The sequence below is a fragment of the Musca autumnalis genome, unplaced genomic scaffold (assembly GCF_047663935.1).
Source record: "Musca autumnalis isolate F117 unplaced genomic scaffold, ASM4766393v1 scaffold_1, whole genome shotgun sequence".
In the NCBI taxonomy this organism is placed as follows: domain Eukaryota; kingdom Metazoa; phylum Arthropoda; class Insecta; order Diptera; family Muscidae; genus Musca; species Musca autumnalis.
The window spans coordinates 326,892,158-326,917,821 of NW_027411644.1; the positions used below are offsets into that span (position 1 = coordinate 326,892,158).

The 25,664-nt window shown below is 35.8% G+C and overlaps 2 protein-coding genes across 3 annotated transcripts in view; one reads left to right on the plus strand and one right to left on the minus strand.

Moving 5' to 3' along the window:
• LOC141390126 (putative polypeptide N-acetylgalactosaminyltransferase 13) overlaps positions 1–25,664 on the minus strand; it is a 149,317-nt gene that overhangs the window by 67,856 nt on the left and 55,797 nt on the right. The gene's annotated exons all lie outside the window — the stretch shown is intronic.
• The window catches only part of AstA-R2 (Allatostatin A receptor 2), a 75,534-nt gene that overhangs the window by 19,644 nt on the left and 30,226 nt on the right, over positions 1–25,664 (plus strand). The window contains exons 2-3 of the mRNA XM_073962767.1: positions 11,219–11,491; positions 21,934–22,092. Coding sequence (XP_073818868.1) covers positions 11,219–11,491; positions 21,934–22,092 — 432 coding nt within the window. The remainder of the gene's footprint in view (positions 1–11,218; positions 11,492–21,933; positions 22,093–25,664) is intronic.

Sequence of the window (25,664 nt, forward strand, 5' to 3'; positions counted from 1 at the left end):
TAATCTGTACAATTCTTATTAAAGCTTGCTTTTAAATATCATACGTTAAAATATTTGAAGCAGTGCTTAAATTCGTCGCTATCTGCTTGTGATTAAAAGCGGGCTTGTAAATCCTAACAAATGGTAGAAGTTGAATGTTGAATGTGTTTACAAATATTAACAAAAATCTTTGGGAACACAAAACTTTGTTCGTTATAAACGTAGTTTCTTATAACCGATGTTCGCTATATCCGAATTCTACTGTGTAATTCTATATTTTAGCTAACTCTTGCATTACAAATTTATAAAAAAGGCCATTAGTCAACCGCTATTAATTTTTTCCTCAAAAACAGGACAAATTACCTATAGTGCGATGTCCATAAAGTTAACTTGATTTTAACAACTTTAATATTGTAATATATCTGCGAATTTTAGATAAAGTTCAAATATGGTGTTCATCGGACCACTCCTTCTAGTAACTCCCCCACCTGGAATCTCACCCAGAGATAATGGTCCAAAAACTCTAAATTATACATGACTGGTCGTATTTTGGGAATTACTCCCAAAATAAGATCCACTTCTAAAATGGACCACACCGATGCAATGTTTTAGGTACCTTCTCCGCAACACTTTTGAGATTTAATCGAAATACTTTTGTCGGCAGGTTCATACGTCCAATAAGGGCCACAGAAATCTGAAACCCCCCCAATTAAATAATTGTTGAGGAAAACTATTTGGTTTTGTAGCCAGTATTCGATCTCTCCATAGGTGAATGTTACAATTCACACAGGCTGAGGGTATAGCTCTGTAAGATCTGGAATGCATCATGATACTTAAAACAACATAGGCCAGAATCGACCAAAACCAAGATTGTAAATTTAAAGACCAAAAATAAACTTGTAGTGGATTTTAACTATGCTTGGAAAGTATTAGGGTAGCTCAAGAATGAAAGATTTTGAAACTGGATCTTCGAACATACCTTATACAGCACATAAATAAAAATGTAAAATTTGTTTTGTGTGGGAGGGGAGTGAAGACAGATATGGACAATTTTCGAAGTTAAACTACATTTAGACAAAATATTAGGAGGTCAAAAGTTTGAACCAAGTTTGGAAGACATTTTTGAAAAATATTGAGAATTATATTGCACATTGGCTACATAAATATGGAAGGTTTTTTGGGAGCATTTAGCCCATTAACTCAGGAAGTATAGACTTACTCCGGAAAAAATAAATCCGACAAAATTCCTCAGACTGCTTTTCCCCCATTTTGTGTGGCAGGTACCCGAAGGACTGGACCGACATTGTCCATATTTCAATATGTGATATGATTGCACGAAATAATACGATGTGCCAAGTTTTGATCAATAAAAAAGCCTTGCGGAGTTATCAGGAATTTGAACTTGCCCCCGAAAAAGTTACACCGTCGTAAAAGGGACGATCCGAGAGGAGTTTTTAAACATTATTTTTTTCGAATTTCGTGTGGAAGTTGCCGGAAGATGTGTATCGATATACCATATTGGGACAAGATCTATAACTGAAAGTAATAGTACAGTATGCAAGGTTTGCGCAAAAAAAAAAAAACATTTTACAGAAAAATATTGAACTTTTATGGGGGTGGTACCGGAAAGAGTGGATAGATATAGCCTAGTTTCGAACTTTAACTAAGTTTGGGCAAAATATTACGATTTGCAAAATTTGGTTCGAATCAGTTGGTGTCTTCGAGAGTTGCACCATTAGTCCTTTTTAATGAATCGAAAATCTATTCCATGTAAAAAATTATGAAACAAAAGTGCGAGTATGGGCCGTTTGCAGTGTAGTACTTAGCTAACGAATTCAATAAAAATTTAATTAATTCTATGTAATTTTAAAATTCCTTAAAGTTCAACTAAACTTCCCATATTTCGCACTGTGCGTCGGCGAGAAATTTGTTTGTTAACAAAATAAAAAACAGTGAGTGGTGCCCTTGTAAGCGTTTAAATAACCCTTAATTTTCGTACGCGTGACCTCGGCTGTAGTGTGTTCGGCTACAATTCAGAAGTTCGCATGATCAAGACCAGCAGAGGGCGACATAAAATAAAAATAAGAAGTGTGTTGAAATTTAAAACAAATCCCAACTCAAATATTCTAAAAATAGAAAATATCGCTCATTTACTCAAAGAGTGACATATCTCAAAAAATCAAGTTTCGAGAAAAACGCGTTTTATGTTGCCGATTGGAATTCGACTTCCCCTCTTAAAAAGGTTATTACACAAACAATTAAATAACTACTTGGACCATCTTTTCTAAAGAGCTAATCAGATATCTGTTCAAGATCAAACATGATTTTAAGTGTTTTAGTGCTTCATAAACTCAAAAAACCTGGTTGATGATTTATGCTAAACTCCTAGAAAGATAATGCATAACTCCTAGATATAAGATAAAGTAGATGTCGTAGAAAAAATAGAAATTGCGAATTCCAAAAACCCATTTTTTGAGTTATGCCAATTTTTGAGTAAATGGGTGATATGTTTTTAGCTTATTTTTCTACTTCAAGTGGCCATAGTGCTCGTAGAATAATCAGTTATTGGACATTCCTTTGTTAAAATGATGGATTAATAGGGGGTTTCGAAAGTAATTACGACTATCAAAGAGCATTATAAAACCCATAATTGAGTAAGGAATTTTTTTGCTGGGTAAGAGCAAGATCTTGTAAATTTGGTATCTGGGTTAGCCTTGATGTTTTCGTACTTTAATATAGGTAACTTTAGCAAGACCAATACCACTTGGTATTGAACGATCAGAAGAACTTTACAATTTGATTTGCGATCACTGTTGGTGTCAAAAAGGGAGAGATAATAAATTATGGAAAATTCGTACTCTAACAGCATTAGTTCAATTTGTTATATAGCTGTGCTGTGAATAAAGTTTTAGTTTGGTATGTACACTTGAATTATTTTTTTACTCTGTTACCATTTAATTGAAACCACTGTAAATTTAAGGGAGTCTTACTATATCCTCTCAAGCATTTACCATGAAAGATAAAAGCTAATGTAGATTTTCCATTTTGTTTTTTGTTTTATTCATTTATTTCGTTTTTTTTTTCGCATGTGAATTCCGTAGAAAATTGCCCACTTACTGTCTCTAAGTAAACATTGATGATTGATCTTGTTCTTTACATTAAATCCTTCTTTGAAATCATCTGTATGCGTACACCTGCTATCCAATTCTCTATATAAATTTCAACATTAACAGCTTACAACGGAAAATTGGAAATGTATTTCGCAAAATTTTTTAAAATTATTAACCATTTCTGCTTTATTTGTTGTTGCTGTTTGCTTTTCATATGTGTGTGTGGAAAAATACAACAACCTCGTAATATCCAATACAAACAACAACATTATTATATATTATAAGCACCAGAATCAGCAGCAGCAGCGGCAGATGCTAAAGTTTGGCTACACCAATGGTAGCAGTAACCTGCTGTTTTATTTTACGAGGAGCCGACAACGAATTTTACGTTACCTCCCCTGTCGCGGTTCCCATCCCCTCCCTCCACACTCTCATTTCAACAATACTGCATATATCGCGTGCACTTGGAAATGCTTTAGTAGAGGGCAGTGGCCATTGAATGAGGTATGAGATACAAATTGATGGATATTTCAATTCGCTTGGTGGGTGGGTGGCTGTTCACCAGGATGGCTAGCTGGCTGGCTGGCTGGTAGCTTGGTTTATTTGTTATTGTTGTTGGTGTTATTGGCTCATTGAATTGTTATTTGTAACTGAGAAAAATTGTTTTGTTTTGCTAATAATACACACATAATAAAGTCGTAAAAATCGTTGGAAATATAACAATTTTTTACGACTTTTTGAATAAACATTTAACTTTTGCGTACTAAATCTAAATCGGCAAATAAATTTGCATATTGATACACATTAGATCGACTCGTATTTTAGATGGTTTTGATGATGATTAGCAAGAGATTTGGAGACGGTAGCTTGAAGTAGTTTCATGTTTAGAATATATTGGAAATACTTTCATGAAGTTTTAAAAGTTACTCACATTTTCCACGCTCTTATTCAGCTATTGTCCTCATACAGGATATTTGTCAAATAAGTTCCGAACCTCTAGGTCTCTCAAAAACCTGTTCTACCTCAACCGAACAGATCATCGGAAATTTACATTTAAATTGTGGTTTCTTTGAAAATTAAATATCATTGCTGGGTCAATGAAATCTCTTAAGGTAGCCTATTGTATTCATATCTCATATACGAGTAGGTATCTGATTGTTTGCAATTTCATGGGTTCGTAAATTTGTTAACAATAAATAACATCGTATTTTTTTGCATTCGTAATTTTATGAAAGTTCTGGTTGTTGTTATTTTATTTATAGAACATTTCTCACAACTACATATTAATACATCATTTGGATCGGATGGGTTCGAATATGCTTGATTAATGGGGAATTCATTACAAAGTTTAATAAACATACCAAGCAACAAATCCTTACTAAATAATGGGTTTTTATAGTACTTTTTGGTATTACAAAACCCCCTACTAACTCTTTATTTTAACAAGGGCATCTCGCACTGAATTACTACAGCTTTTTCAGATGTAATTCGATATTTATATTTGTAATTCGTAACATTTTATTTGCAATTCGAGAATTCTATTTGTAATTCGAAACATTTCAATTGTAATTCGAATTTTTACATTTGTAATTCGAATTTATACATTTGAAATTCGAATTATTCTACTTTTAATTCGAGTTATTTCATTTGTAGTTCGAATTATTCTATTTGTAATTCAAATTATTCCGTTTCTAATTTGAAACATTTCATATCGTCACCATAAATGCCGGAAGACGTAACCTACAAAAATAAAACTTTACAGGAAAAACAAAAAACGTTACAAAATGAAAACGGTGTTATTAAATATCGAAAATTTTTAGTATCGTGTTTTAAGACAGAGAAGAAATATATTTTTGGAAAAAAATTAAAGTTTTTTCCAGACTGTTAGAAGCTGTATGGTTTACGTCTTTTGGTATTGTATTTTTCTGAAATGCTAGAAGACGTAACCCACAATATATTGAGTATACATTTGAAGAAACTAGTATAAATGAAAAATTATAAACAAATTAGGACTGGTTTATTGGCCTACGCGGTTAAGCGAACTTTAAACAAGCAATCTGACGGTGTTGGGTTCAATTCCCAGTCTTGACGTTGATATTTCAATGGACCACAATTAGGTGAACTGTTTATTCCAACCATCACTATAATTACTTATAATTTAAATTGTATTAGACGATATTAAATCTGGAATATTATACTTATTGTTGTATATAAGTCAATTTATGGACAAAATATAGTTCATATAAACTAAGTGAGCCTAATCGTATCCGTCTTTAAAGAATACATCTTTGTACTAAAACGACGTGAATTTTGAGCATATACACGTTTTCGTATCAACGCCTCAAATTTTGAATATTTCCGTTCGTTCTTTCTCTTGAAAAAACCACTTCCTTTTGTCCGGTTAACATATTGTTTTCCATATGTGCGTTTTAGATGTTTATTTAAATCAGGGCATAGGTCTTCTGTCATCATCTTCAATTATGGATTTTTTCTGTAAGACCAGTAAAAACCGTCTAAAGTCAAAGTTATTGCTTTAAAAATTAACTAAAAGAATGGTCTTTGTGATTTTTGAAAAAAGCTACCATTCTTCAGATATCGTAACCTAAGAGTCAAACAACACATATGGAGAAATAAGCCGAGTAAAACACAAAACTTTTAAAATAACTACACCATGTGATAGGTATTTCCATAAGCTTTCATACCTTACCCATTTTGTAGTAATCGGTTCAGTACAACTGGGTCTAACCCGGTTTTGAACCTGGACTTTCAGGTCAAATAATCGGTTAACCGTATCCGCCCCCGTGGAAATTATACATCAACTCAATAAGCCCTCCCTCTGGCTTATAATTGCTGGCAATATCAAAGAATACATTGTTTGTACTGCTGTTTAGTTTTGAAATAATGTGGGTTACGCCTTTTGTGTTCTATGAAAATTACAGTATGCTGTTACGTCTATTGGCATTTCTTAAATAGGATCGTTATTTTTAAACGTAGAAGCTTGAAATTTTGCCAGAGCATGTATTTTAGCTTAATATATCAGATTCCATCAAAAAACGAATTTCGATTTCCATGTCGGTTACGTCTTCCGGCATTTATGGTGACGATATGTAATTCAAAAAACTGAATATAAAAGCAATGCAAAAAATTTTTTGTATTTTTTTTCGAATTTCAAATGGAATAATTCGAATTAATTATTCTATGACCACTAGAACAACTAGTTATTCTGTGGCCACTAGAAGTTGAAAAATAAGCTAAAAATTTATTTTTGGAACAGTTGAGGTGGAATTTGTTTTCTGTTTCAACACATTTAATATTTTTATTTTATTTCGCTCTCTGCTGGATTTGATCGTGCGAACTTGTGATTTGTAGACGAACACACTATGCCACGCGTACTGACTTTGTTTAAACGCTTGCATGTGCATCACTATCGGGTTTTTTATTTTGTTAACAAAAAACTCGCCGGAAGACGGTGAGCGTTGAAGTCACAACCTCGGAGTTTGTAGTCGGACACACACACTCTGTGCCACCGTACTCATAACTTATTAAGGAGTAATATAAGTACTTATTTTTATTTATATTACTTTGTAATGGATTACATAATGATTAACGGATCCGAATTTTAGCTGGGTAAATACAAATTGTAAACGATTTTGGCAAACGTCGTAACTCGATATTTATAAATATTTGTCACTTAATTGTAAGCATATATTTCAGAGCACTTCAGCGGCAGTAAGTTGTCAGAAGAAGTTGATTTTCTTCAGATACTTACTTAGCTAGCCATCTACAGAACATTTGTTCCATAAGCCGATTTAAGAAAAGATCCCCATTCCTCCACTCCATACGTTTAACTATACTGGTTCATGGGACGTCGATATTCACAATCAAGGTGGATTGGGCCACAGATCTTTCGAAATTTTTTTCTCTCGAACACACACACCAAGAACTGCCTACCTCAAAATTCAAGTTACCAACCATCAAATTGGTTTTATCACCGTTTACTGGCAGACCGACGTAAGCAGATTCTCTTTCGTCTTTTTTTTTAAAGGTGTCAGTAGTGGAATTCTGTTACTCATTTTTTGAGTTACCGACAAAAATAGGTAAAATTAAATTGCTTATAATTTCGGTATTAAGCGAAATTTTTCGGTAAGTTAACAACCAAAATAAAGTTGTCGCCATTACCTACCGATAGCAATTGTCAACATTTATTGATATTTTTCATTTCTAATTTTGCGATTTAATTTTACCGACTTTTGACGATAACTCAAAAAATGTGTTACAGAATTCCACTACAGTTACGTCTTTTACCTGCGGCAATTGGTGTAGCCATAACATATAACAGGTTGTTGAAGAGATCATACGACAGGCCGCTTCCTTGTCTTAAAGCTCATTTGGTATTAAATTCTTCGGAAAGTTCTTTAATATTTCAACTGAGGACCTAGTATCAGTTAATGTCATCTTACAAAACCGAATGAGAGTTGCGGGGATACCAAATTCAGACATGGCTTGGAATACCTTTGAACGGATATACGACAAGTCTTTCTCCACCGGGATGAAGCTGGAGACCAGATGTTCGAAAATCCTCAACCAAACTCGTGTTTTATATCATGACATTACGCCACCTTTAGGTGCTGTTGTGACGGCCTGCCAATCTATCGTATTTCCTGTATGTCAGTAATATCGGCCTTGTACTTTTCAAGAACATCTGCCAGTACGTAAACTCTACCTTATCTATAAAGAGTCCGGACATTCCAGGTGCAGATCATGGTCCTTAAAACGTTTGCGGGGATCGTCAGCTTTAGACGGGAATTGATTTTTCCCTTCGTTTTTTTCATAGTAGGATTTTTTTCTAGTGGGGGGTTACTAACCCGACGCCCAAACCCAAGCACAAACATGATAGCAACCAAATGCTTGTTATTGCTTACTAAAAAAAACAGATCTCACAACTAGTACCGTTACGCGTGACTACATATGGCAGACAATTGCAGTTGTGAGGAAATAAAGTCCGTCTGTAAAAATCGTAAATGAATAAGATTGTTAGTGTTGGCAATGGCATCGGTCTAACAAAAAAGCCGTTGTATTGAATTCAATTGCAATTTAACATATATTCAATAAATATAGAACAAACAAGTAAAAAATATCAGTCGGCTTTGCCGACAGAGATATACCCTCAGCCTGTGTAAATTGAAACACTTTTTTCCCAAGAATCTTATGTATTTAGGTGGTTTCGACAAAAATGTTGATTAGGATTAACGTTTAAAATTTTTGCCGGGGAGGTACTAAAAGGAATGTATCGACATAGACCATGGGGTGTAAAAACCCCTCTTCGGACTGTTTTCTCAAGAAGTATGGACTTGCCCATGAAAAAACTTTTACTGTCGTAATAGAGGATGCGAATGCAAGTTGCTTCAACAAAAATCAAAGTGATTCGAGAGCAGGTCTTAAAGTGAATTTATCCGAAATTTTGTGTGTGATGTACCCAAAGGAGTGCACAAATATAGTCCATATTCAAACCTGATCTATATCTGGTGAATATATTAGGATGTGTAAACTATGGACCAAATCGGCCACTCCCTTCAAGAGTTATCGTACGCACAATTTTTCCGAACATTTTTGAACTTTTGTAGGGGAAGGTACCTGAAGGATTGGACCGATAAGGCTTATCTTCGAACTTAAACTAAGTTTGGACACAATATTACGAAGGAACTCCATATTGGAACCTCATCTGGTCTGGTAGAAATTTCACCATGTCCAAAGTATGGACCAAATCGGTTACTCCCTTCAAGAGTTATCGTGCGCACAAATTTTCCGAACATTTTCGAACTTTTGTGGGGGAGGTACCTGAAGTAGTGGACCGATATGGCCCATCTTCGAACTTAAACTAAGTTTGGACAAAATATTACGAATGTCAAATTTTGGACCAAATCGGTTCATCCGTTCAAGAGTTATCGTGCGCACCAGCCAGACAGACAGACGGATGGACATCGCTAAATCAACTCCAAATTGTCTGAAACGGATTTCGTCCAAACATACTTGGGGTCTAAAACCATTATTTCAATGGGGCACGTTTTGCCCGTGTATATACCCTCGTTAGCATAAATGCTGAGGGTATAAAAATTAACTTTTATGCGAATTACGGCAAGTCTTTCTTCCACCGGGATGAAGCTGGAGACCAGATGTTCTGAAATCCTCAACCAATCTCGTGTTGTATGTCATGACAGCTTTAACACATTGCGTCACCTTTATGTGTTGTTGTGACGACCCCCCAATCTATCGCATTTTCAAGTACATCCGCCAGTACGTAAACTCCATCTTATCTATAAAGAGTCCGGACATTCCAGGTGCAGATCATGGCCCTTAAAACGTTTGCAACTTAAGCCGGGAATTAATTTGTTTCCTACGTTTTCTTCATAGTATAGACATATTTTCGAGTTTTGCAGGGCGGAGTTTATTTCCACACAACTGCAATTGTCTACCATACGAAGTCACGCGTAAGGACTATATTATACACAGTTAGAGGATGAAGCAGAGGATATTTACTGACACCAAACTTCAGCCATTTCGGCGCAATATTGAGGCCACAACGTTCAAAATGCCGAAAATTCAAAACACCGTTCTATGGAGGCTATATGAAGGCATGGACCGATGCCGACAAAATTCTGGGGGGAAAGTTTTATACCCCCAACGTTGACTAAGTACCAAATTTCAGCCATATAGGTGTGATAATGAAGCTAAAACCTTCAAAATACCGAAAATCGGGAGGTACCCTTCTATGGGGGCTATATGAAGGCGTGGACCGATACCGACAAAATTTTGGGAGAAAGTTATATACCCCCAACGAATACTAAGTACCAAATTTCAGCCATATCGGTGTGATAATGAAGCTAAAACCTTCAATATACCGAAATCGGGTGGTACCGTTCTATGGGGGCTATATCAAAACGTGGACCGATATAGTCCATTTTCAATACCAACCATCCTGCAAGTAATAAAAACTTCTAACTTCCAAATATTGACTCTCTATCTTTAAAATTGCGAGCTGTATCTTGATTTCAACAGACAGACGGACGGACATTTTATGCTGATCAATAACATATATACTTTATAGGGTCTCTGGCGAATATTTCGATGTGTTACAAACGGAATGACAAATTTAATTATACCCTCCATATGGTGGAGGTTATAAAAAGCCAACATATAATACAAATTGGAAACTTGGACATATTTTATTCATTTTAAGTGGTATTGAAATTTTCCCTCGGAGTCGACTAAGGAATCTGGAGTCGTGAAAAAAGTTGACTCCAGAGTCGGAGTCGAACTAAAAATGGCTCGACTACGAAACCCTGCTTTGTGCGACCTAAAATGGTTTTTTCGAGGAGTTACAAACGGAACGACAAATTTAATAAAAACTCCATTATATGGTGGAGGGTATACAAATATGTGAACACTTATATACATATATCGAAAATTGTTATTTAAGTTGTGTTCCTTTACTTACCTGAGTTTCCTTAACCCCAAAAACTGGTAAAACTGGAAGCCATTTTTAAGAGAGTGAGAGAGGAGAGAGAGTAAAAATACCTTTCTCTTCTACCACAGGCAACCAGACGAACTTCTTCAGGTAAAAAATGGCAGAACTGTTTTTTTCAATTTTTTTTTGACGATTATTTGACAATGAAGATAAAAATGAAAAAAAAAACAGAAGAAAAGGCGAAAGCTAACAAAAACATAAAAACTGTGAAATAAAAGAAGAAAATTGAATTTATATGTTTCTTTTTGACATTGCTACCAGATCTACCGTTTATTCGTTCCTTTACTTTTCTGGTAAAACTGTTCATGAGAGAGCAAATTTGAGAAATTTTGACAGTTTTCTCTTTTACAATTTTTACCATTAAAAAATTAAAGGAACAAAGCTTTAATGTCAGAAAAATGTAACCAATATTATTTGAGAAAACATAACATCACATTGAACAAGTAAACCTTTTTATATTTGAGTATCACTAAACCTCTCTACACACAAACACATAATTGACAATTAAGCCTTTACATTTTGTGCATTGAACTTAATTCCTCGAATTTTACCTAATTCACACTAATTTTATATTTGCATCATTGTGTTTTTTTCCTTTTTGCAGCACCTCGAGGGATCGAACTATAGCCTGGAAATGTGTCAGTTTATGCAAAATAGTTTTCTATCGCTGTCCGTCTATCAGATCATATTCTTTGCCAGTTCATATCTAGTGCCGCTAATGGTCATTAGTGGTCTCTATATGAGGATGATTACAAGTCTATGGCGACATGGTACTTCCGTTCGAATGTCAATGGAATCGCAGCGCGGACGAAAACGTGTAACACGTTTGGTTGTTGTTGTGGTGATTGCATTTGCCTCATTATGGCTACCCGTACAGGTGAGTAAGCCATTCTTGTAGCTGTCGATAGTCGGTCGTCGACATGAGAAGATTACAGCTACAAAACTGTTGCAACATCAAACACCGAAGTAGCTGCAACAGAACGACAGCAGTTTAGAACTTAAGCTGAAATCATGTTAGGTTGACATTGTTGTTGTTATGGTTTCCACAGATTTCATTTTGTTAATGCGGTATGTGGTTCCACCATGTCGTATTAAAACGAAATGTAATCTTGGTTCTATTCTGATAATACATATTAAGAGGTGTGGTGTGGTATTTTGGCAAATGTAGTTTGTTCTATGGGGATTTTGTTGTTTTTGGGGAATAAATGGGAGGCTTAGTTTAATTATTTTCCAAAAAGTCCATGGACTCTTTGTTATTTTTATGACAGTAAAGATTGTTATTTTGGGTAGCATAAATGACTACAAACAATATTATTGCCAAACTTAGAATTAGCTTCTAAATATTCTGTTACAAATATAATGAGATTTAAATTAATTTAGATGAAATTAAAAATTGAATTGTGCAGTAAATTTTTATAACCTCAGCCTGTAGGCTAAATAGGATATATACTAGAAGGAAAAAAACCTTATGTTTTGACGAAATTCGATTCAGACAATTTGGAGTCGATTTAGCCATGTCCGTAGGTCTGGCTATCTGCCAAGAAGGCTGGTGCGCACGATAACTCTCGAACGGATCAACCGATTCGAACAAAATTTTACACTTCCGAATCGGTCTAATCCTTCGGGTACGTGAACGATAACTCTCGAAGGGAGCAATCGAGTTGCTCCAAACATTGCACATCGTATTATTCCTTCCATATATAGATCGGGATCGGATATTGACTAATCTGTACACTCCTTTCTGAGCCTCCCACACAAAATTTGATAAAATATCATTTGAAGACTTCCTCTATTATCACCGGTCCCGTTACAATTTTTTTTTTGGGCATGTCCATACTTCCTGAGATAATGGCCAAAAAGCTCCAAGAAACCCTAAAAGCACCAACTAAAATTGCAAATCCGCAAGATAACTGTCGCTTGGAGATTCTGATTGGTCCAAACTTTGAACATAGCATTATTTCATTCAGTGTAAGGTAGGAAACAATTGAAAATGTTTGTTGTTTGTTTTCACGGTCTCTGTACGGTACACATTTTTCCAGAGTAAGTCCATACATCCTGAGATAATGTGCTTCCCGGCACAAACTAAATTGGCTAGTAAGCAAGAGAACACCCAAAGTTTTTTCAAAAATTCTTCTATTCTGAAAGAAAAGGGTGCCTCCATAGACCCTTTCTGAAAGAAAGGGTGCTTCCATAGACCCTTTCTAAAAGAAAGGGTGCTTCCAACAACTATTTCTGAAAGTAGGAGTGTTTCCATAAACCCTTTCTGAAAGAAAAGGTGCTTCTAACAACCCTTTCTAAAATAATCAGTGCTTCAATGCAGCCTTTCCGAAAGGCCCTTTCCGAAAGAAATGGTGCTTCGATGGACCCATTCCGGAAGAAAGGGTGCTTCCATAGACCCTTTCAGAAGAAAGATTGCTTCCATAAACCCTCTGTGAATAAAAGGTTGCTTCCATAGACCTTCTGTGAATAAAAGGGTGCTTCCATAGACTCATTCTGAAAGGAAGGGTGCTTCCATAGACCCTTGCTGAAAGAAAGGGTGCTTCCATAGACCTTGCTGAAAGAAAGGGTGCTTCCATAGACCCTTTCTGAAAGAAAGGGTGCTTCCATAGACCCTTTCCGAAAGAAATGTTGCTTCCATGGACCCTTTCAAGAAGAAAGATTGTTTTCATAGACCCTCTGTGAATGAAAGGGTGCTTCTCTAGACCCTTTCTGATAGAAAGGGTGCTTCCATAGACCATTTCTGAAAGAAAGGGTGCTTCCATAGACTCATTCTGAAAGGAAGGGTGCTTCCATAGACCCTTGCTGAAAGAAAGAGTGCTTCCATAGACTATTTCTGAAAGAAAGGGTGCTTCCATAGACTCATTCTGAAAGGAAGGGTGCTTCCACAGACCCTTGCTGAAAGAAAGGGTGCTTCCATATACCCTTGCTGAAAGAAAGGGTGCTTCCATAGACCCTTGCTGAAAGAAAGGGTGCTTCCATAGACCCTTGCTGAAAGAAAGGGTGCTTCCATAGACCCTTGCTGAAAGAAAGGGTGCTTCCATAGACCCTTGCTGAAAGAAAGGGTGCTTCCATGGACCCTTTCAGGCAGAAAGATTGTTTTGTGTTGTTTCTTAATGGCCAAATTTTTTCTTTTGATTCTTACTGTTATTGTTCAGCTTATTGACCTTCTTGTATTTTAGCAAATAAAACAAATTATTTTATTGCTTTCTTCCCAACGTTTCGTCACTTTTTTGGCGACGTCCTCAGGGGAATTCGTCTATTTAAATAAAATATTACAATTTTTATCAATACAAAAACACAAAATTGTTTTAAACAAGTTAATAACTTACAATATTTGAATTAAGAAGTGTTACATTAAATGTATATTAAAAAAAACATAAAAAACATAACACAACTTAAAACTAATATCACATCCGTTTATTGCACTTGTTTAAGTTATTGCAACTCCATAACTTGAACTAATATTATCGGTGTCTTCTTTCAGATTCATTGTTCTCTTTATATTTTGTTGTATTCTCAAGCTCTCAATATGTAGTCTCTTTTTCTCATTCCTCTCTTTGTCTAAAATTTTGACTTTGTCAAAGTTTGGAGTGTGGCCTGTGCTTAATGCGTGTTGAGCTAGAGCAGTTGTTGCTTTTTGTTTTTCAATGTCCACTTTGTGTTCTCCCATTCTTGTGTTTAGCGCTCTTTTTGTTGTCCCTATGTATATTTTATTACAGCATTCATCTGTGTTTCCATTACATTCAATTTGATACACAACATTGTTTTGTTGTTGTTTGTCGATAGGCGCTTTCATGTTGGTGAATATTGTCTGTAATGTTGTGTTTGGTTTGTATGCAAAGTTGACTTCATTTTCGTTTATTATTTTTCTCAGCTGATGACTGTCAAACAGGCCTGGAATGTATTTTACACCGTAGAACATTTTTTGTTCCTCATTGTTGGTGGTTTTGTTTGTCATTGTTAATTTGTTAACGTTTCTAATTTTATGTTTGCATTCATCAATTAATGTTCGTATAACTTGTTTTGGGAAACTGTTGTTCTGTAAGATTTGTGTTATGATTAATATGTTTTTGTGGTAAAATTGTTCGTCACTTACAGTCGCTCCAAGCGAAAGTCGTACACCTAATGAATTTTTATACCCTCCACCATAGTATGGAGGGTATATTAAGTTTGTCATTCTGTTTGTAACACATCGAACTAATCATTTGCGACCCTATAAAGTATATATATTCTTGATCAGGATAAAATTCTAAGACGATCTAGCCATGTCCGTCTGTCCGTCTGTCCGTCCGTCTGTCCGTCTGTTGTAATCACTCTAGCGTCCGCAATAATTGAGATAGAGTGCTGAAATTTTGCACCCGAGGGTCTTTTTTCCATAGGCAGGTCAAGTTCGAAGATGGGCTATATCGGTCCACTTTTTGGTATAGCCCCCATATAACGGTACCTCCGGATTTGAGGTATTTTGACGTTCTTCGCCACATTTGCAGACTGAATCAGCTATAATTTGGCACTTAGGGTTTCTAGTGATCAACAAACTTATATCCCAAAGGATATGGGCATAGGTCCATGTTTTGGTATAGCCCCCATGTAACGGTACCTCCCGATTTTCGGTATTTTGAGAATTTTAGCTACAATTTTTAACCGAACTTGCTGTAATTTGCCATTTGAGGTTCTCAGTGGTCATGAAATATCTCCATCAAGCATCGTCAACATAGGTCCATGTTTTGGTATAGCCCCCATATAACGGTCCCTCCCGATTTTCGGTATTTTGAGAATTTTAGCCACAATTTGTAACCGAACTATCTGCAATTTGACATTTGAGGTTCCCAGTGGTCATGAAACATCTTCACCGAACATCGTCAACATAGGTCCATGTTTTGGTATAGCCCCCATATAACGGTACCTCCCGATTTTCGGTATTTTGAGCATTTTAGTTACAATTTTTAACCGAACTAGCTGTAATTTGCCATTTGAGGTTCTCAGTGGTCATGAAACATCCCCACCAAACATCGTCAACATAGGTCCATGTTTTGGTATAGCCCCCATATAACGGTACCTCCCAATTTTCGGTATTTTGAGAATTTTAGCTACGGTTTTTAACCGAAATAACTGTAACTTGACATTTGAAGTTCTCAGTGGTCATAAAACATCTCCAACGAAACAGCATCAACATAGGTCCATGTTTTGGTATAGCCCCCATATAACGGTATCTCCCGATTTTCGGTATTTTGAGAATTTTAGCTGCAATTTTTAACCAACTAGCTGTAATGATCGGTATTTTGAGAATTTTAGCTACAATTTTGTCTATTCAAAAATAATCGTCAATATAGGTCCATGTTTTGGTATATCCCCACATATAACTCTACCTCCCGATTTTCGGGAATTTTCAGTGGTCACGAAATTTCTTCACTAAAATTCGTCAACATGGGTCCATTTTTGAGGGTCTACATTGTTTTGATGAAACTACCCTCAATTTGACTCTTGAAGTTCCCTGCAGCTGTAAAACTTTTCCGCCAAAAAATTTAAAGATAGGTTGACTCTTTGATATAGCCCAGTAGGTGGTACCTTTCACCTAGCTGAACACATTTTTTTAGATTAGATTAGATTAGATTAGATAACACTGTGCAACAAAATGGAGGTGAAAGTCTGGGGCACGGAAAATTCCTCTTGGGGAAGAAAGGCCTTGGTGAGTATATTATGAACCCCGAAGGACAGATCCGCCGTGAGTCGAACTTCCGCGTTATGGCGTGATGAAATTTTTGTTAGAGACCCTATGGGCCATCAGGAATTAGCGTCATATCTTTGTTCACTGTTGCTTAAGTGCTCTACAAAAACAACAAACAAAGATATAATGCTAATTCATGATGACTTACAGGGTCTTTTGCAAAAACTTCATCACGCCATAACGCGGAAGTTCGACTCACGGCGCTTCTGTCCTTCGGGGTTTTTAATATACACACACCAAGGGCTTTCATCTCCCAAAGGAATTATCTCTGCCCCAACATTTGTGTTCACAGTGTAATTTAAGCAATAGTGGGAGGCAGTAGGAGTCTAACCATTGTCGAAAAGTTGTTCCACCTAAAATTGTAAAAGGACCCTAATTATTCCATTTTAATTAAGACTATTTTATGGTGGAGGGTATTAAAAGTTCGGCCCGGCCGAACTTAACGACTTTTTACTTGTTTTTAATTAACTTATATCTCCGACACAGAAAGGTATATGAAGAAAGTATTTACGCAGTCTTTTAGTGCATTTAGTCGACACATTAGAAACACGATATAATTAAATAATCAACCCGTTTACATTGTTGAAAAATTAAATTAGCTAAAATACTAAGAATTTTAGCACCAAGCGAAAGTCGTACATCAATTATAAAGACAAGGTATTGGTTAATATAATTAATTCTACTACATGTTCCTGTTTCTTGTTAAATCCTACGATCGATTTAGTGTAACATCAGTGCTTCTTTACAATTAAGAGGGTCAATTCTGGAAACTTGTATCAGATTAAATGGGAAAGAGGCGTAAAAATGAAATAAAAATAGTTTTTATGAAACCACATGAGAAAATGATTTATTTAACTTTACAAAAACTTTTTTTTTCGATTCAGCAGGTATCGAAAATTAAAACTGCAAAGCTATTTAATACTTTGATGTCTACTAATAAGAAAAAAAAACACATATGAAATATTTAAAATAACTCAAACATTAAATAAATAATATTTTCTTGTTGATAGTTTAATACACGAAGTGCAAAATGAGTTGATTTTTAGTGTCCCGACACTCTAATCGATTGAGAAAAATATTTGGAAGCCTATTTTTCCAATGTGCAGTAAAATTTTTACAACATAAATACCTTGTCCATTGGTGATAAAAAAGGCGTAAAAAAGCTATACATAAATTTATCCAAGAGCGATGTTTAGAATATCAAAACTATAGCGATAAATGCTTAAATGTTCTTAAAAGAGTGTAATTTTGGTAGAAGCAACAAGTTCTGTGCGAAACCTGACATTACATTGTGAAAAATCCCACATATTGCTTCATGTCTAATACACGAATAATAGAACATAACGAATCAGTGTATCTGCTCATCTTTCAAATTTGAGTCGTTGTTTTATAATTTTTTTGAAGTCATTGGGAATCGAATTATGAGGTTTTATAAATAAAATGAGTTCTTACTACCTGGCGAATAATGTATTGGCCAAGGTAAGCGTTGTTCTTTCTGCAAAAAATTTTACTTTAAGCATAAAAGCTTATTATTTGCGACCACTGGTATTAAATAATTGCTTCAATGACATGGGTTGGCTAGACTGTAGTCCAAGCTTGAACAATAAATCTTCTATAGTGGTTCTATAAATGGAAATGTCTCCAGGCGACTTATTCTTCCAGACATCCTTATAGGAGAGATTTTCAAAACAAGCGGTGACATATTTTACACTACAGTTGTACAGAACTGGTCAAAAATATTCTAAATCGATTGCAGAATTCAACTGAAACCAGAAATATGCGGAAGGATTATTTATATTATAAAATATTTTCTCTTTATAATTGCTGTACGACTTTCGCTTGGTGCTAAAATTCTTATTATTTTAGATATTTTAATTTTATAACAATGTAAACGGGTTGATTATTTAATTATATCGTGTTTCTAATTTGTCGACTAAATGCACTTAAAGACTGCGTAAATACTTTCTTCATATACCTTTCTGTGTCGGAGATATAAGTCAATTAAAAAAATGTCATTAGGTGTACGACTTTCGCTTGGAGCCACTGTATATTTAAAACTCGAAGAATTAGATTTGTTGCGTATTAAGAATTTGAGATTTTGGTTGTGTAGCATGATAATTGATAAGCCTTCCTGATGAAATGTCCTTGGAGTACCAATCGAATGTTATTTTGTTGTTATCTCTCTTCAGTTTTACGTCCAAATATGGTATTGAGTTTCCACTTTCCATTTCTATTGTGAATTGTATCTTGGTATGATACTGGTTAAGTGTTTTTAGAATTTTATCCGCGTCGTCTTTATTGATTATAGCTAAAATATCATCTACATATTTTGCTATGTATTTGATATTTATGTCACTTTGTTTAAGTTCTGTAATTACGTCGTCAAGTAGGTTGTCTAAGACAATGTCGGCTATTGTCGGTGAAAGTGGATTCCCCATGGGCATTCCGAAGATTTAGTTATAAATCTTGTCTTCAAATATGAAATAATTATTGTCTTTGAGACAGAATTGAAGTATTTGGAGAAATAATTTCTTAGGGATGTCTGTGTGTTTTGTTATCTGGTTCCATTTTTCCATTATTATTTTAACTGCAGTGTGTATAGGGATGTTTGTGAACAGCGAGACAACATCAAATGAGACTAAAATATCGAAAGTTGGTAGCAAGGTACATTGGTTGAGGAGACAATTGGTCTTAAAGGCGTTTGAGGTTTGTGGATTTTTGGCAATCCGTAAATTCTGGGAGCATTAGCTGCTGAGCTCAATAATTTTTTCTTTTCAAAAAGATTGTTTTCATAGACCCTCTGTGTATGAAAGGGTGCTTCTCTAGACCCTTTCTGATAGAAAGGGTGCTTCCACAGTCCATTTCTGAAAGAAAGGGTGCTTCCATAGACCATTTCTGAAAGAAAGGGTGCTTCCATAGACCCTTGCTGAAAGAAAGGGTGCTTCCATAGACCCTTGCTGAAAGAAAGGGTGCTTCCACAGACCCTTTCCGAAAGAAATGTTGCTTCCATAGACCCTTTCCGAAAGAAAGGGTGCTTCCATAGAACCTTTCAGGAAGAAAGATTGTTTTCATAGACCCTCTGTGAATGAAAGGGTGCTTCTCTAGACCTTTTCTGATAGAAAGGGTGCTCCCATAGTCCATTTCTGAAAGAAAGGGTGCTTCCATAGACCATTTCTGAAAGAAAGGGTGCTTCCATAGACCCTTTTAGGAAGAAAGGGTGCTTCCATAGACCCTTTTAGGAAGAAATATTGCTTCCATAGACCATTTCTGAAAGAAACTGTGCTTCTATAGACCTTCTGTGGGTGCTTCCCTTGACCCTTTCTGAAAGAAAGGGTGCTTCCATAGACACATTCTGAAAAAAAGGGTGCTTCCATAGATTCTTTCTGAAAGAAAGGGTGCTTCCATAGATTCTTTCTGAAAGAAAGGGTGCTTCCGTAGACCCTTTCTAAACGAAATGAGGTTTCCAGAGACACTTTCTGAAAGAAAGGGTGCTTCTCTAGACCCTTTCTGAAAGAGTGCTTCCATAGACCTTCTGTGAATGAAAGGTGCTTCCCTTGACCCTTTCTGAAAGAAAGCGTACTTCCGTAGACTCTTTCTGAAAGAAAGCGTACTTCCGTAGACTCTTTCTGAAAGATAGGGTGTTTTCATAGATCCTTTTTGGTATATGTCAGTGACTTCACATAGGTCAGATGCTAAGAGTATATTTCTGTCAGCACAGCTGACTGATACTTCATTACTTCTTATAAAGCATATACTTTTTATACCCTCAGCCTTTAGGCTATGAAGGGTATATACACTTTCATACGAGCAAAATGTGCCTCATCGAAATAATGGTTTTAGACCCCAAGTATGTTTGGACCAAATGTGTTTCAGACAATTTGGAGTCGATTGAGCAATGTCCGTCCGTCTGTCTGTCTGTCTGGCTGGCTGGAGCGCACGATAACTCTCGAACGGATACACCGATTCGGTTCAAAATTTCGGCTTTCGTAATATTTTACCCAAACTTAGTTTAAGTTCGAAGATGGGCTATATCGGTCCACTCCTTCCGGTACCTCGCCCACAAAAGTTCGAAAATGTTCGGAAAATTTGTGCACACGATAACTCTTGAAGGGAGTAACCGATTTGGTTCATACTTTGCCCATCGTGAAATGTGTACCAGACTTAAATAAGGTTTCAAAATGGACTCAATCGGTCCAATCCTTCGGGTACCTCCCACACAAAATTTCGGAACAGTTCAGTTTAGGACCATCTCTCTAATCGCTTTGATTTTGTTTTAGCAACTTGTATTCACTGCCCTCCATACGATGGTACAAGTTTCATCAGGGGCAAGTCCATACTTCCTGAGAAAATAGCCTGAAAGGTGCAGAAAACCCCTATGACACCGTGTGTAGTGGTTGGAGCGTAAGATAACTCTCGAACGGATCTGCCGATTCGGTTCAAAATTTGGCCTTAGTAACAAACATAGTTTAAGTTTGAAGATAAGCCATATCGGTCCACTCCTTCAGGTACCTCCCCCACAAAAGTTCAAAAATGTTCGGAAAAATTGTTCGTACGGTAACTCTTGAAGGGAGTGGCCGAATTGGTCTATACTTTACACATCTTAATATATCTACCAGATATAGATCAGGTTCAAATATAGACTATATTTGTCCACTCCATCCGGTACCTCCCACACAAAATTTCGGATAAGTTCACTTTAAGACCTGATATCGAATCACTTTGATTTTTGTTGAAACAACTTGCATTCGCTGCCTCAATTACGATGGTAAAAGTTTTTTTAGGGGCAAGTCCATACTTCTTGAGCAAACAGCCCGAAGAGTGTAAAAATCCCCTATGGCACCATATGTTGTGGCTGGAGATCCACTTCCATAACGGTCAATGTCGATCCACTCCTTTTAGTATCTCCTCCGCAAAACTTTTGATCTTTAATCCTAATCAACATATTTGTCCGTTCAAAGTCTAAAATGTTTAAAACCCCCTAAATACATACGTATTTTGGGAAAAAATTGTTTCAATATACACAGGCTGAGGGTATATCTCTGTCGGCAAATCTTGTTTTGAATAAATTTAACAAAAACAGCATAGAATTTCACTCACACGCGCTCCTTGTATATTTTACTATTGTTTTTTTTTTTTGTACTCTCTTTCACATTTTTTATCATTCAGTTAATTAATCTTCTACAATGTGACGTCATTCATCAATACCAGTGAAGTAAAGTGTAACCTAAGTAAAGTCAAGCTTTGTGCTTAGTAAAATCGTGTATATAGCTGAAATTAAATCTATAAATATTGGATTTGGTACAATATGCCTTTATGTTAGGAACATAAAAAATTGGGGATTTTCAAACAGAAATTCAACTTTGTTCTACTTTCTGTGAGAAGCATCGTTAGACATTTTCGAGTGTTTCGTTCTCATAACATAAGCTGAGGAAGTGATTTAATCTAAAAGAACTTTTCAATCTTGTTAAACATCTTCTCCCATAGTTTCTAACTGTTAATAGCTTTCAATCAACTTTTCTATAACTCAATCTCTTCTTAAATGTCATTTATATTTTAATTACATATTCAAAACATTTTTTTCTTTTTTCTTATAGTTGATTTTGCTATTAAAAGCACTGGACATCTATCAAACGACAACCAAGTTGACGGTGATACTGCAAATCATCGCTCAAACCTTGGCCTATACCAGTTCCTGTATCAATCCTGTACTCTATGCCTTTCTGTCGGATAATTTTCGCAAAGCTTTTCACAAGGTAAGTAAGAAAGAACACCGCACCACCAACAACAACAACAACAGTTAACATGCGAAGTGAAATGTTCATTCAATCTCTTCCAAGATGTTTATTTTTAAGGTTCTGGAAGAAATCGCAGGGCCAGCAAGCAGAGTCACAATGCTTTCCCAGAAATCGTTGTTGGTTCATTAAACTTGCATGGCAAATTATGGCAAGCCTGCCGCCGGACGGTGTTCAATGCCTTGTAATTATACCCTACACCACTATGTGGGGAGGGTATTATAAGTTGGTTTTGGCCAAAAAGTTTGTAACGCATCGAAATAATGGTCGTAGACCCATACTTATATATACCAAAATGAATGTCTCGACGAGCTGAGTCGATCTGGCTATGTGTGTCCGTCCGTCAGTCCGTCCGTCCGTCCGTCTGTCCGTCTGTCCATCTAAACCTTGTAATCACGCTACAGGTCGCAAATTTGATCGGATCGTCACGAAATTTTGGATATTGATGGGGGTCCCGGAGGGGAAGAAGCCTATTGATTTTGGTGATGGTCGGATAATATTTAGGGGTCGGAAAGGGCAAAAAACTTAGGTGGATAAAAAGACAACGTTTTTTTCCAAAGCGAATATCTCAGCTTCTATATGGGGTATACCAAAAGCAAAACCTGACAATGAAAGTAGAAAATATAACCTTTCTAATGATGTAAAGTTGGTGCTCGTAGGTGATCAAACAACGAAGATATCACAATACTAGCAAATAAAACCCAGATTTTCATTTTTGCGATTTTAATTATATTGACGAATATTACAGCTTTGGTTGGAAACTTTCCAAAAACAAAGCCTGACTATGAAAGTAGAAGATCCCGTCTTTACAATGATGTAAACTAAGTCGGCGTAGGTAACCAAATAACGGAGATATAGCAATAGTCGGCAATACATCCCATTTATCCATTTTTTTTGAAATCAAGCTACAGGTCCCAATTTTGATCGAATCGTCACGAAATTTTGAGGGTTAATGGGGGTCTCACAGAGGTAGAAGCCTATTGATTTTGGCGATGGTCGGATAATATTTAGGGGTCGGAATGGGCAAAAAACTTATTTGGAGAAAACTCAACATTTTATTTTAAAGCCAATATCTCTGTTTCTTTAAGAGGTATATCAATAGCAAAACCTGGCAAGGAAAGCAGAAAATATCACCTTTACAATGATGTAAATTAGGTTGTCGTAGGTGGTCTAACAACAGAGATATCGCAATAGTCGTTAATGCATCCCATTTTCCGATTTTTTTGTAATCACGCTACAGGTCGCAATTTTGATCGTCACGAAGTTTTTGGAATTGTATGCGGGTCCCACAGAGGAAGAAGCCTATTTATTTTGTTGATGGTCGGATAATATTCAGGAGTCGGAATAAGCGAAAAGATTATGTGGAGAAAAGTCAAAGTTTTTTTCTTATGCGAATATTTCCGCTTTTAGTAGGAGTATTCCAAAAAGAAAGCCTGCCAATGGAAAAAGAAAAGATGTCCTTATGCACAGGGGTAGTGGTGTAGGGTATCACATGGTCGGTCCGTCTCGACTATAGCCTTTGCTCACTTGTTGTTATTGTTTATCGGCACAAGAACGCAGAAGAGAAACAGCAACAGCAGCACTTCTTAAATGCCAAAGTATTTATAAATATTTGTTCTTTGAATATTGGGCCGGTTATTCGCATTTTATTACAAAAAAAGCCAATTAAGTGTTAAAAGACGTTTAACAATTTACTCTTTTTTGTATTTGCTTTTTGTTTATGTATCGAGCGGCCGTTTATTTATTCTTTATCTCCTTTCACATTGTTGCCGTAGATCTGCCGCCTACCTTATAATTACATTACAAGCTAGTCAGAGCAGGTAGGAGAGGACCGGGTGGCTGGCTGTCTATTCAAAATTCAATCGTTTATCTTGTGTATGGCTATGTAAATATTTATGAATAATAATTAATATCTTTCTTGAATAGTTCATTACAAAAACAAAACAAAAAAAAACACTGCATTTTTTGCTAGTGTTATTTTACTTGTGTAGCAGCTGCTGTGTTTACATTCTTCTGCTTGAGCTATGAATCAATGGATGGTATGAAAGGGGTAGAGAGCGTGTGGCGAAGCTCAAAATCGGTGTAAAGGTGCTCATCGGTATCCAAGAGTATCCATTTCATTAATTCCATTTGCCAATAATTATTTTCTATTGCACTTAAGTGCCAATTTGCACTTCAAACACAAAAAGGTCAATCAGTTATTATTTATTTTAGTCTCAAATTACGTTATTAATCTTTGTTATTTAATGCCCAATTGAAATTTTGAAATATTTTCAATGTTCAAGATGAAAATGTTATGTCAAATTGATAAATCGATTGGTCGGTATTATAAATACGAGTAATTTGATTGCACTGGGAAACATAGTGTTGTAATGTATGTGTGTTTGCAAAGGATACATTTGTATAAAAAAAATAAATGTGAACACTTCGAGTGAAAGAATATGGTGGTAATCATATCATCTAGCATTTTGCAATTATATTCAAACAGCAACAAAATAAAATATTTTTATACATAAATAATGGATTTTTTTTATAAATAATGGATTTTTATAGAACTTTTTGGTTATACTTTCAAAACATTTGAGCTGAATTTTTATATTAATTTGTAATGGCTTATTCGTGTCATGTGGCTCCCAATTTTGTCCTGTGCAGTACTCAAAATGCACTCACTAATTTTCTCTTTCCAGTCCTAAAACCCAATTTGATTAAATGGTTCTTTTATAAATATAACCAGTAAGGAAAGGATAAAAGTCGGGCGGGCCGGCTATGTGATACCCTACACCACTGTGAATATGTAAAAAATATATGGGAGATATATAAAAATCTGAACTGATTTCGATATAATATGGTACACTTATTACTAGACCAAATTCCGTCACAAATTCCAAATTTCATCAAAATTGGACAGAAATATGGAGTTTGGTGTAGCAAATAACTGAAATCGACCGAAAATATTTATGGGAGCAATACCCAGATCTGAAACGATTTCTATCAAATTTGGCACAATTATTTTTAGACCGAATTCAGTCCCACATCCTATATTTCATTGAAATCGGCCATATATAGCGTGTTTGGTGCAATAAATATGTGAAATCGGTCGAAAATATATGTGGAAGCTATATCCAAATCTGAACGGATTTTCACTAAAAGCAATAGCGTTCTTCCTATGGCTAAAAAAATTATATTCCCCAATTTTCAGCTGACAATAAATGCAACCTGTACGTTACGAACATACGGACGGACGTACATGCATAAATCGACTCAGAAAGTGATTCTATGTATATGCATAGAAGGAACTGTGGTCAAATTCACAAAGACATAATACCTCTTACCAAAGTGTTATGTTATTATTTATTTATATGTTTTTACGCCAAATCGTGGGCGCATAGTCCCAATACAAAATTGTTCCAATCTAGTTGACCTTAAAGTATTAATGGTATTCCATGATAAATTTCCTGGATGTAAGTTTGCTTCTTCTTCAATACTTCTTCTCCAGCTACCCCTAGGTCTGCCTCTTCTTCTGCTGGTTTACA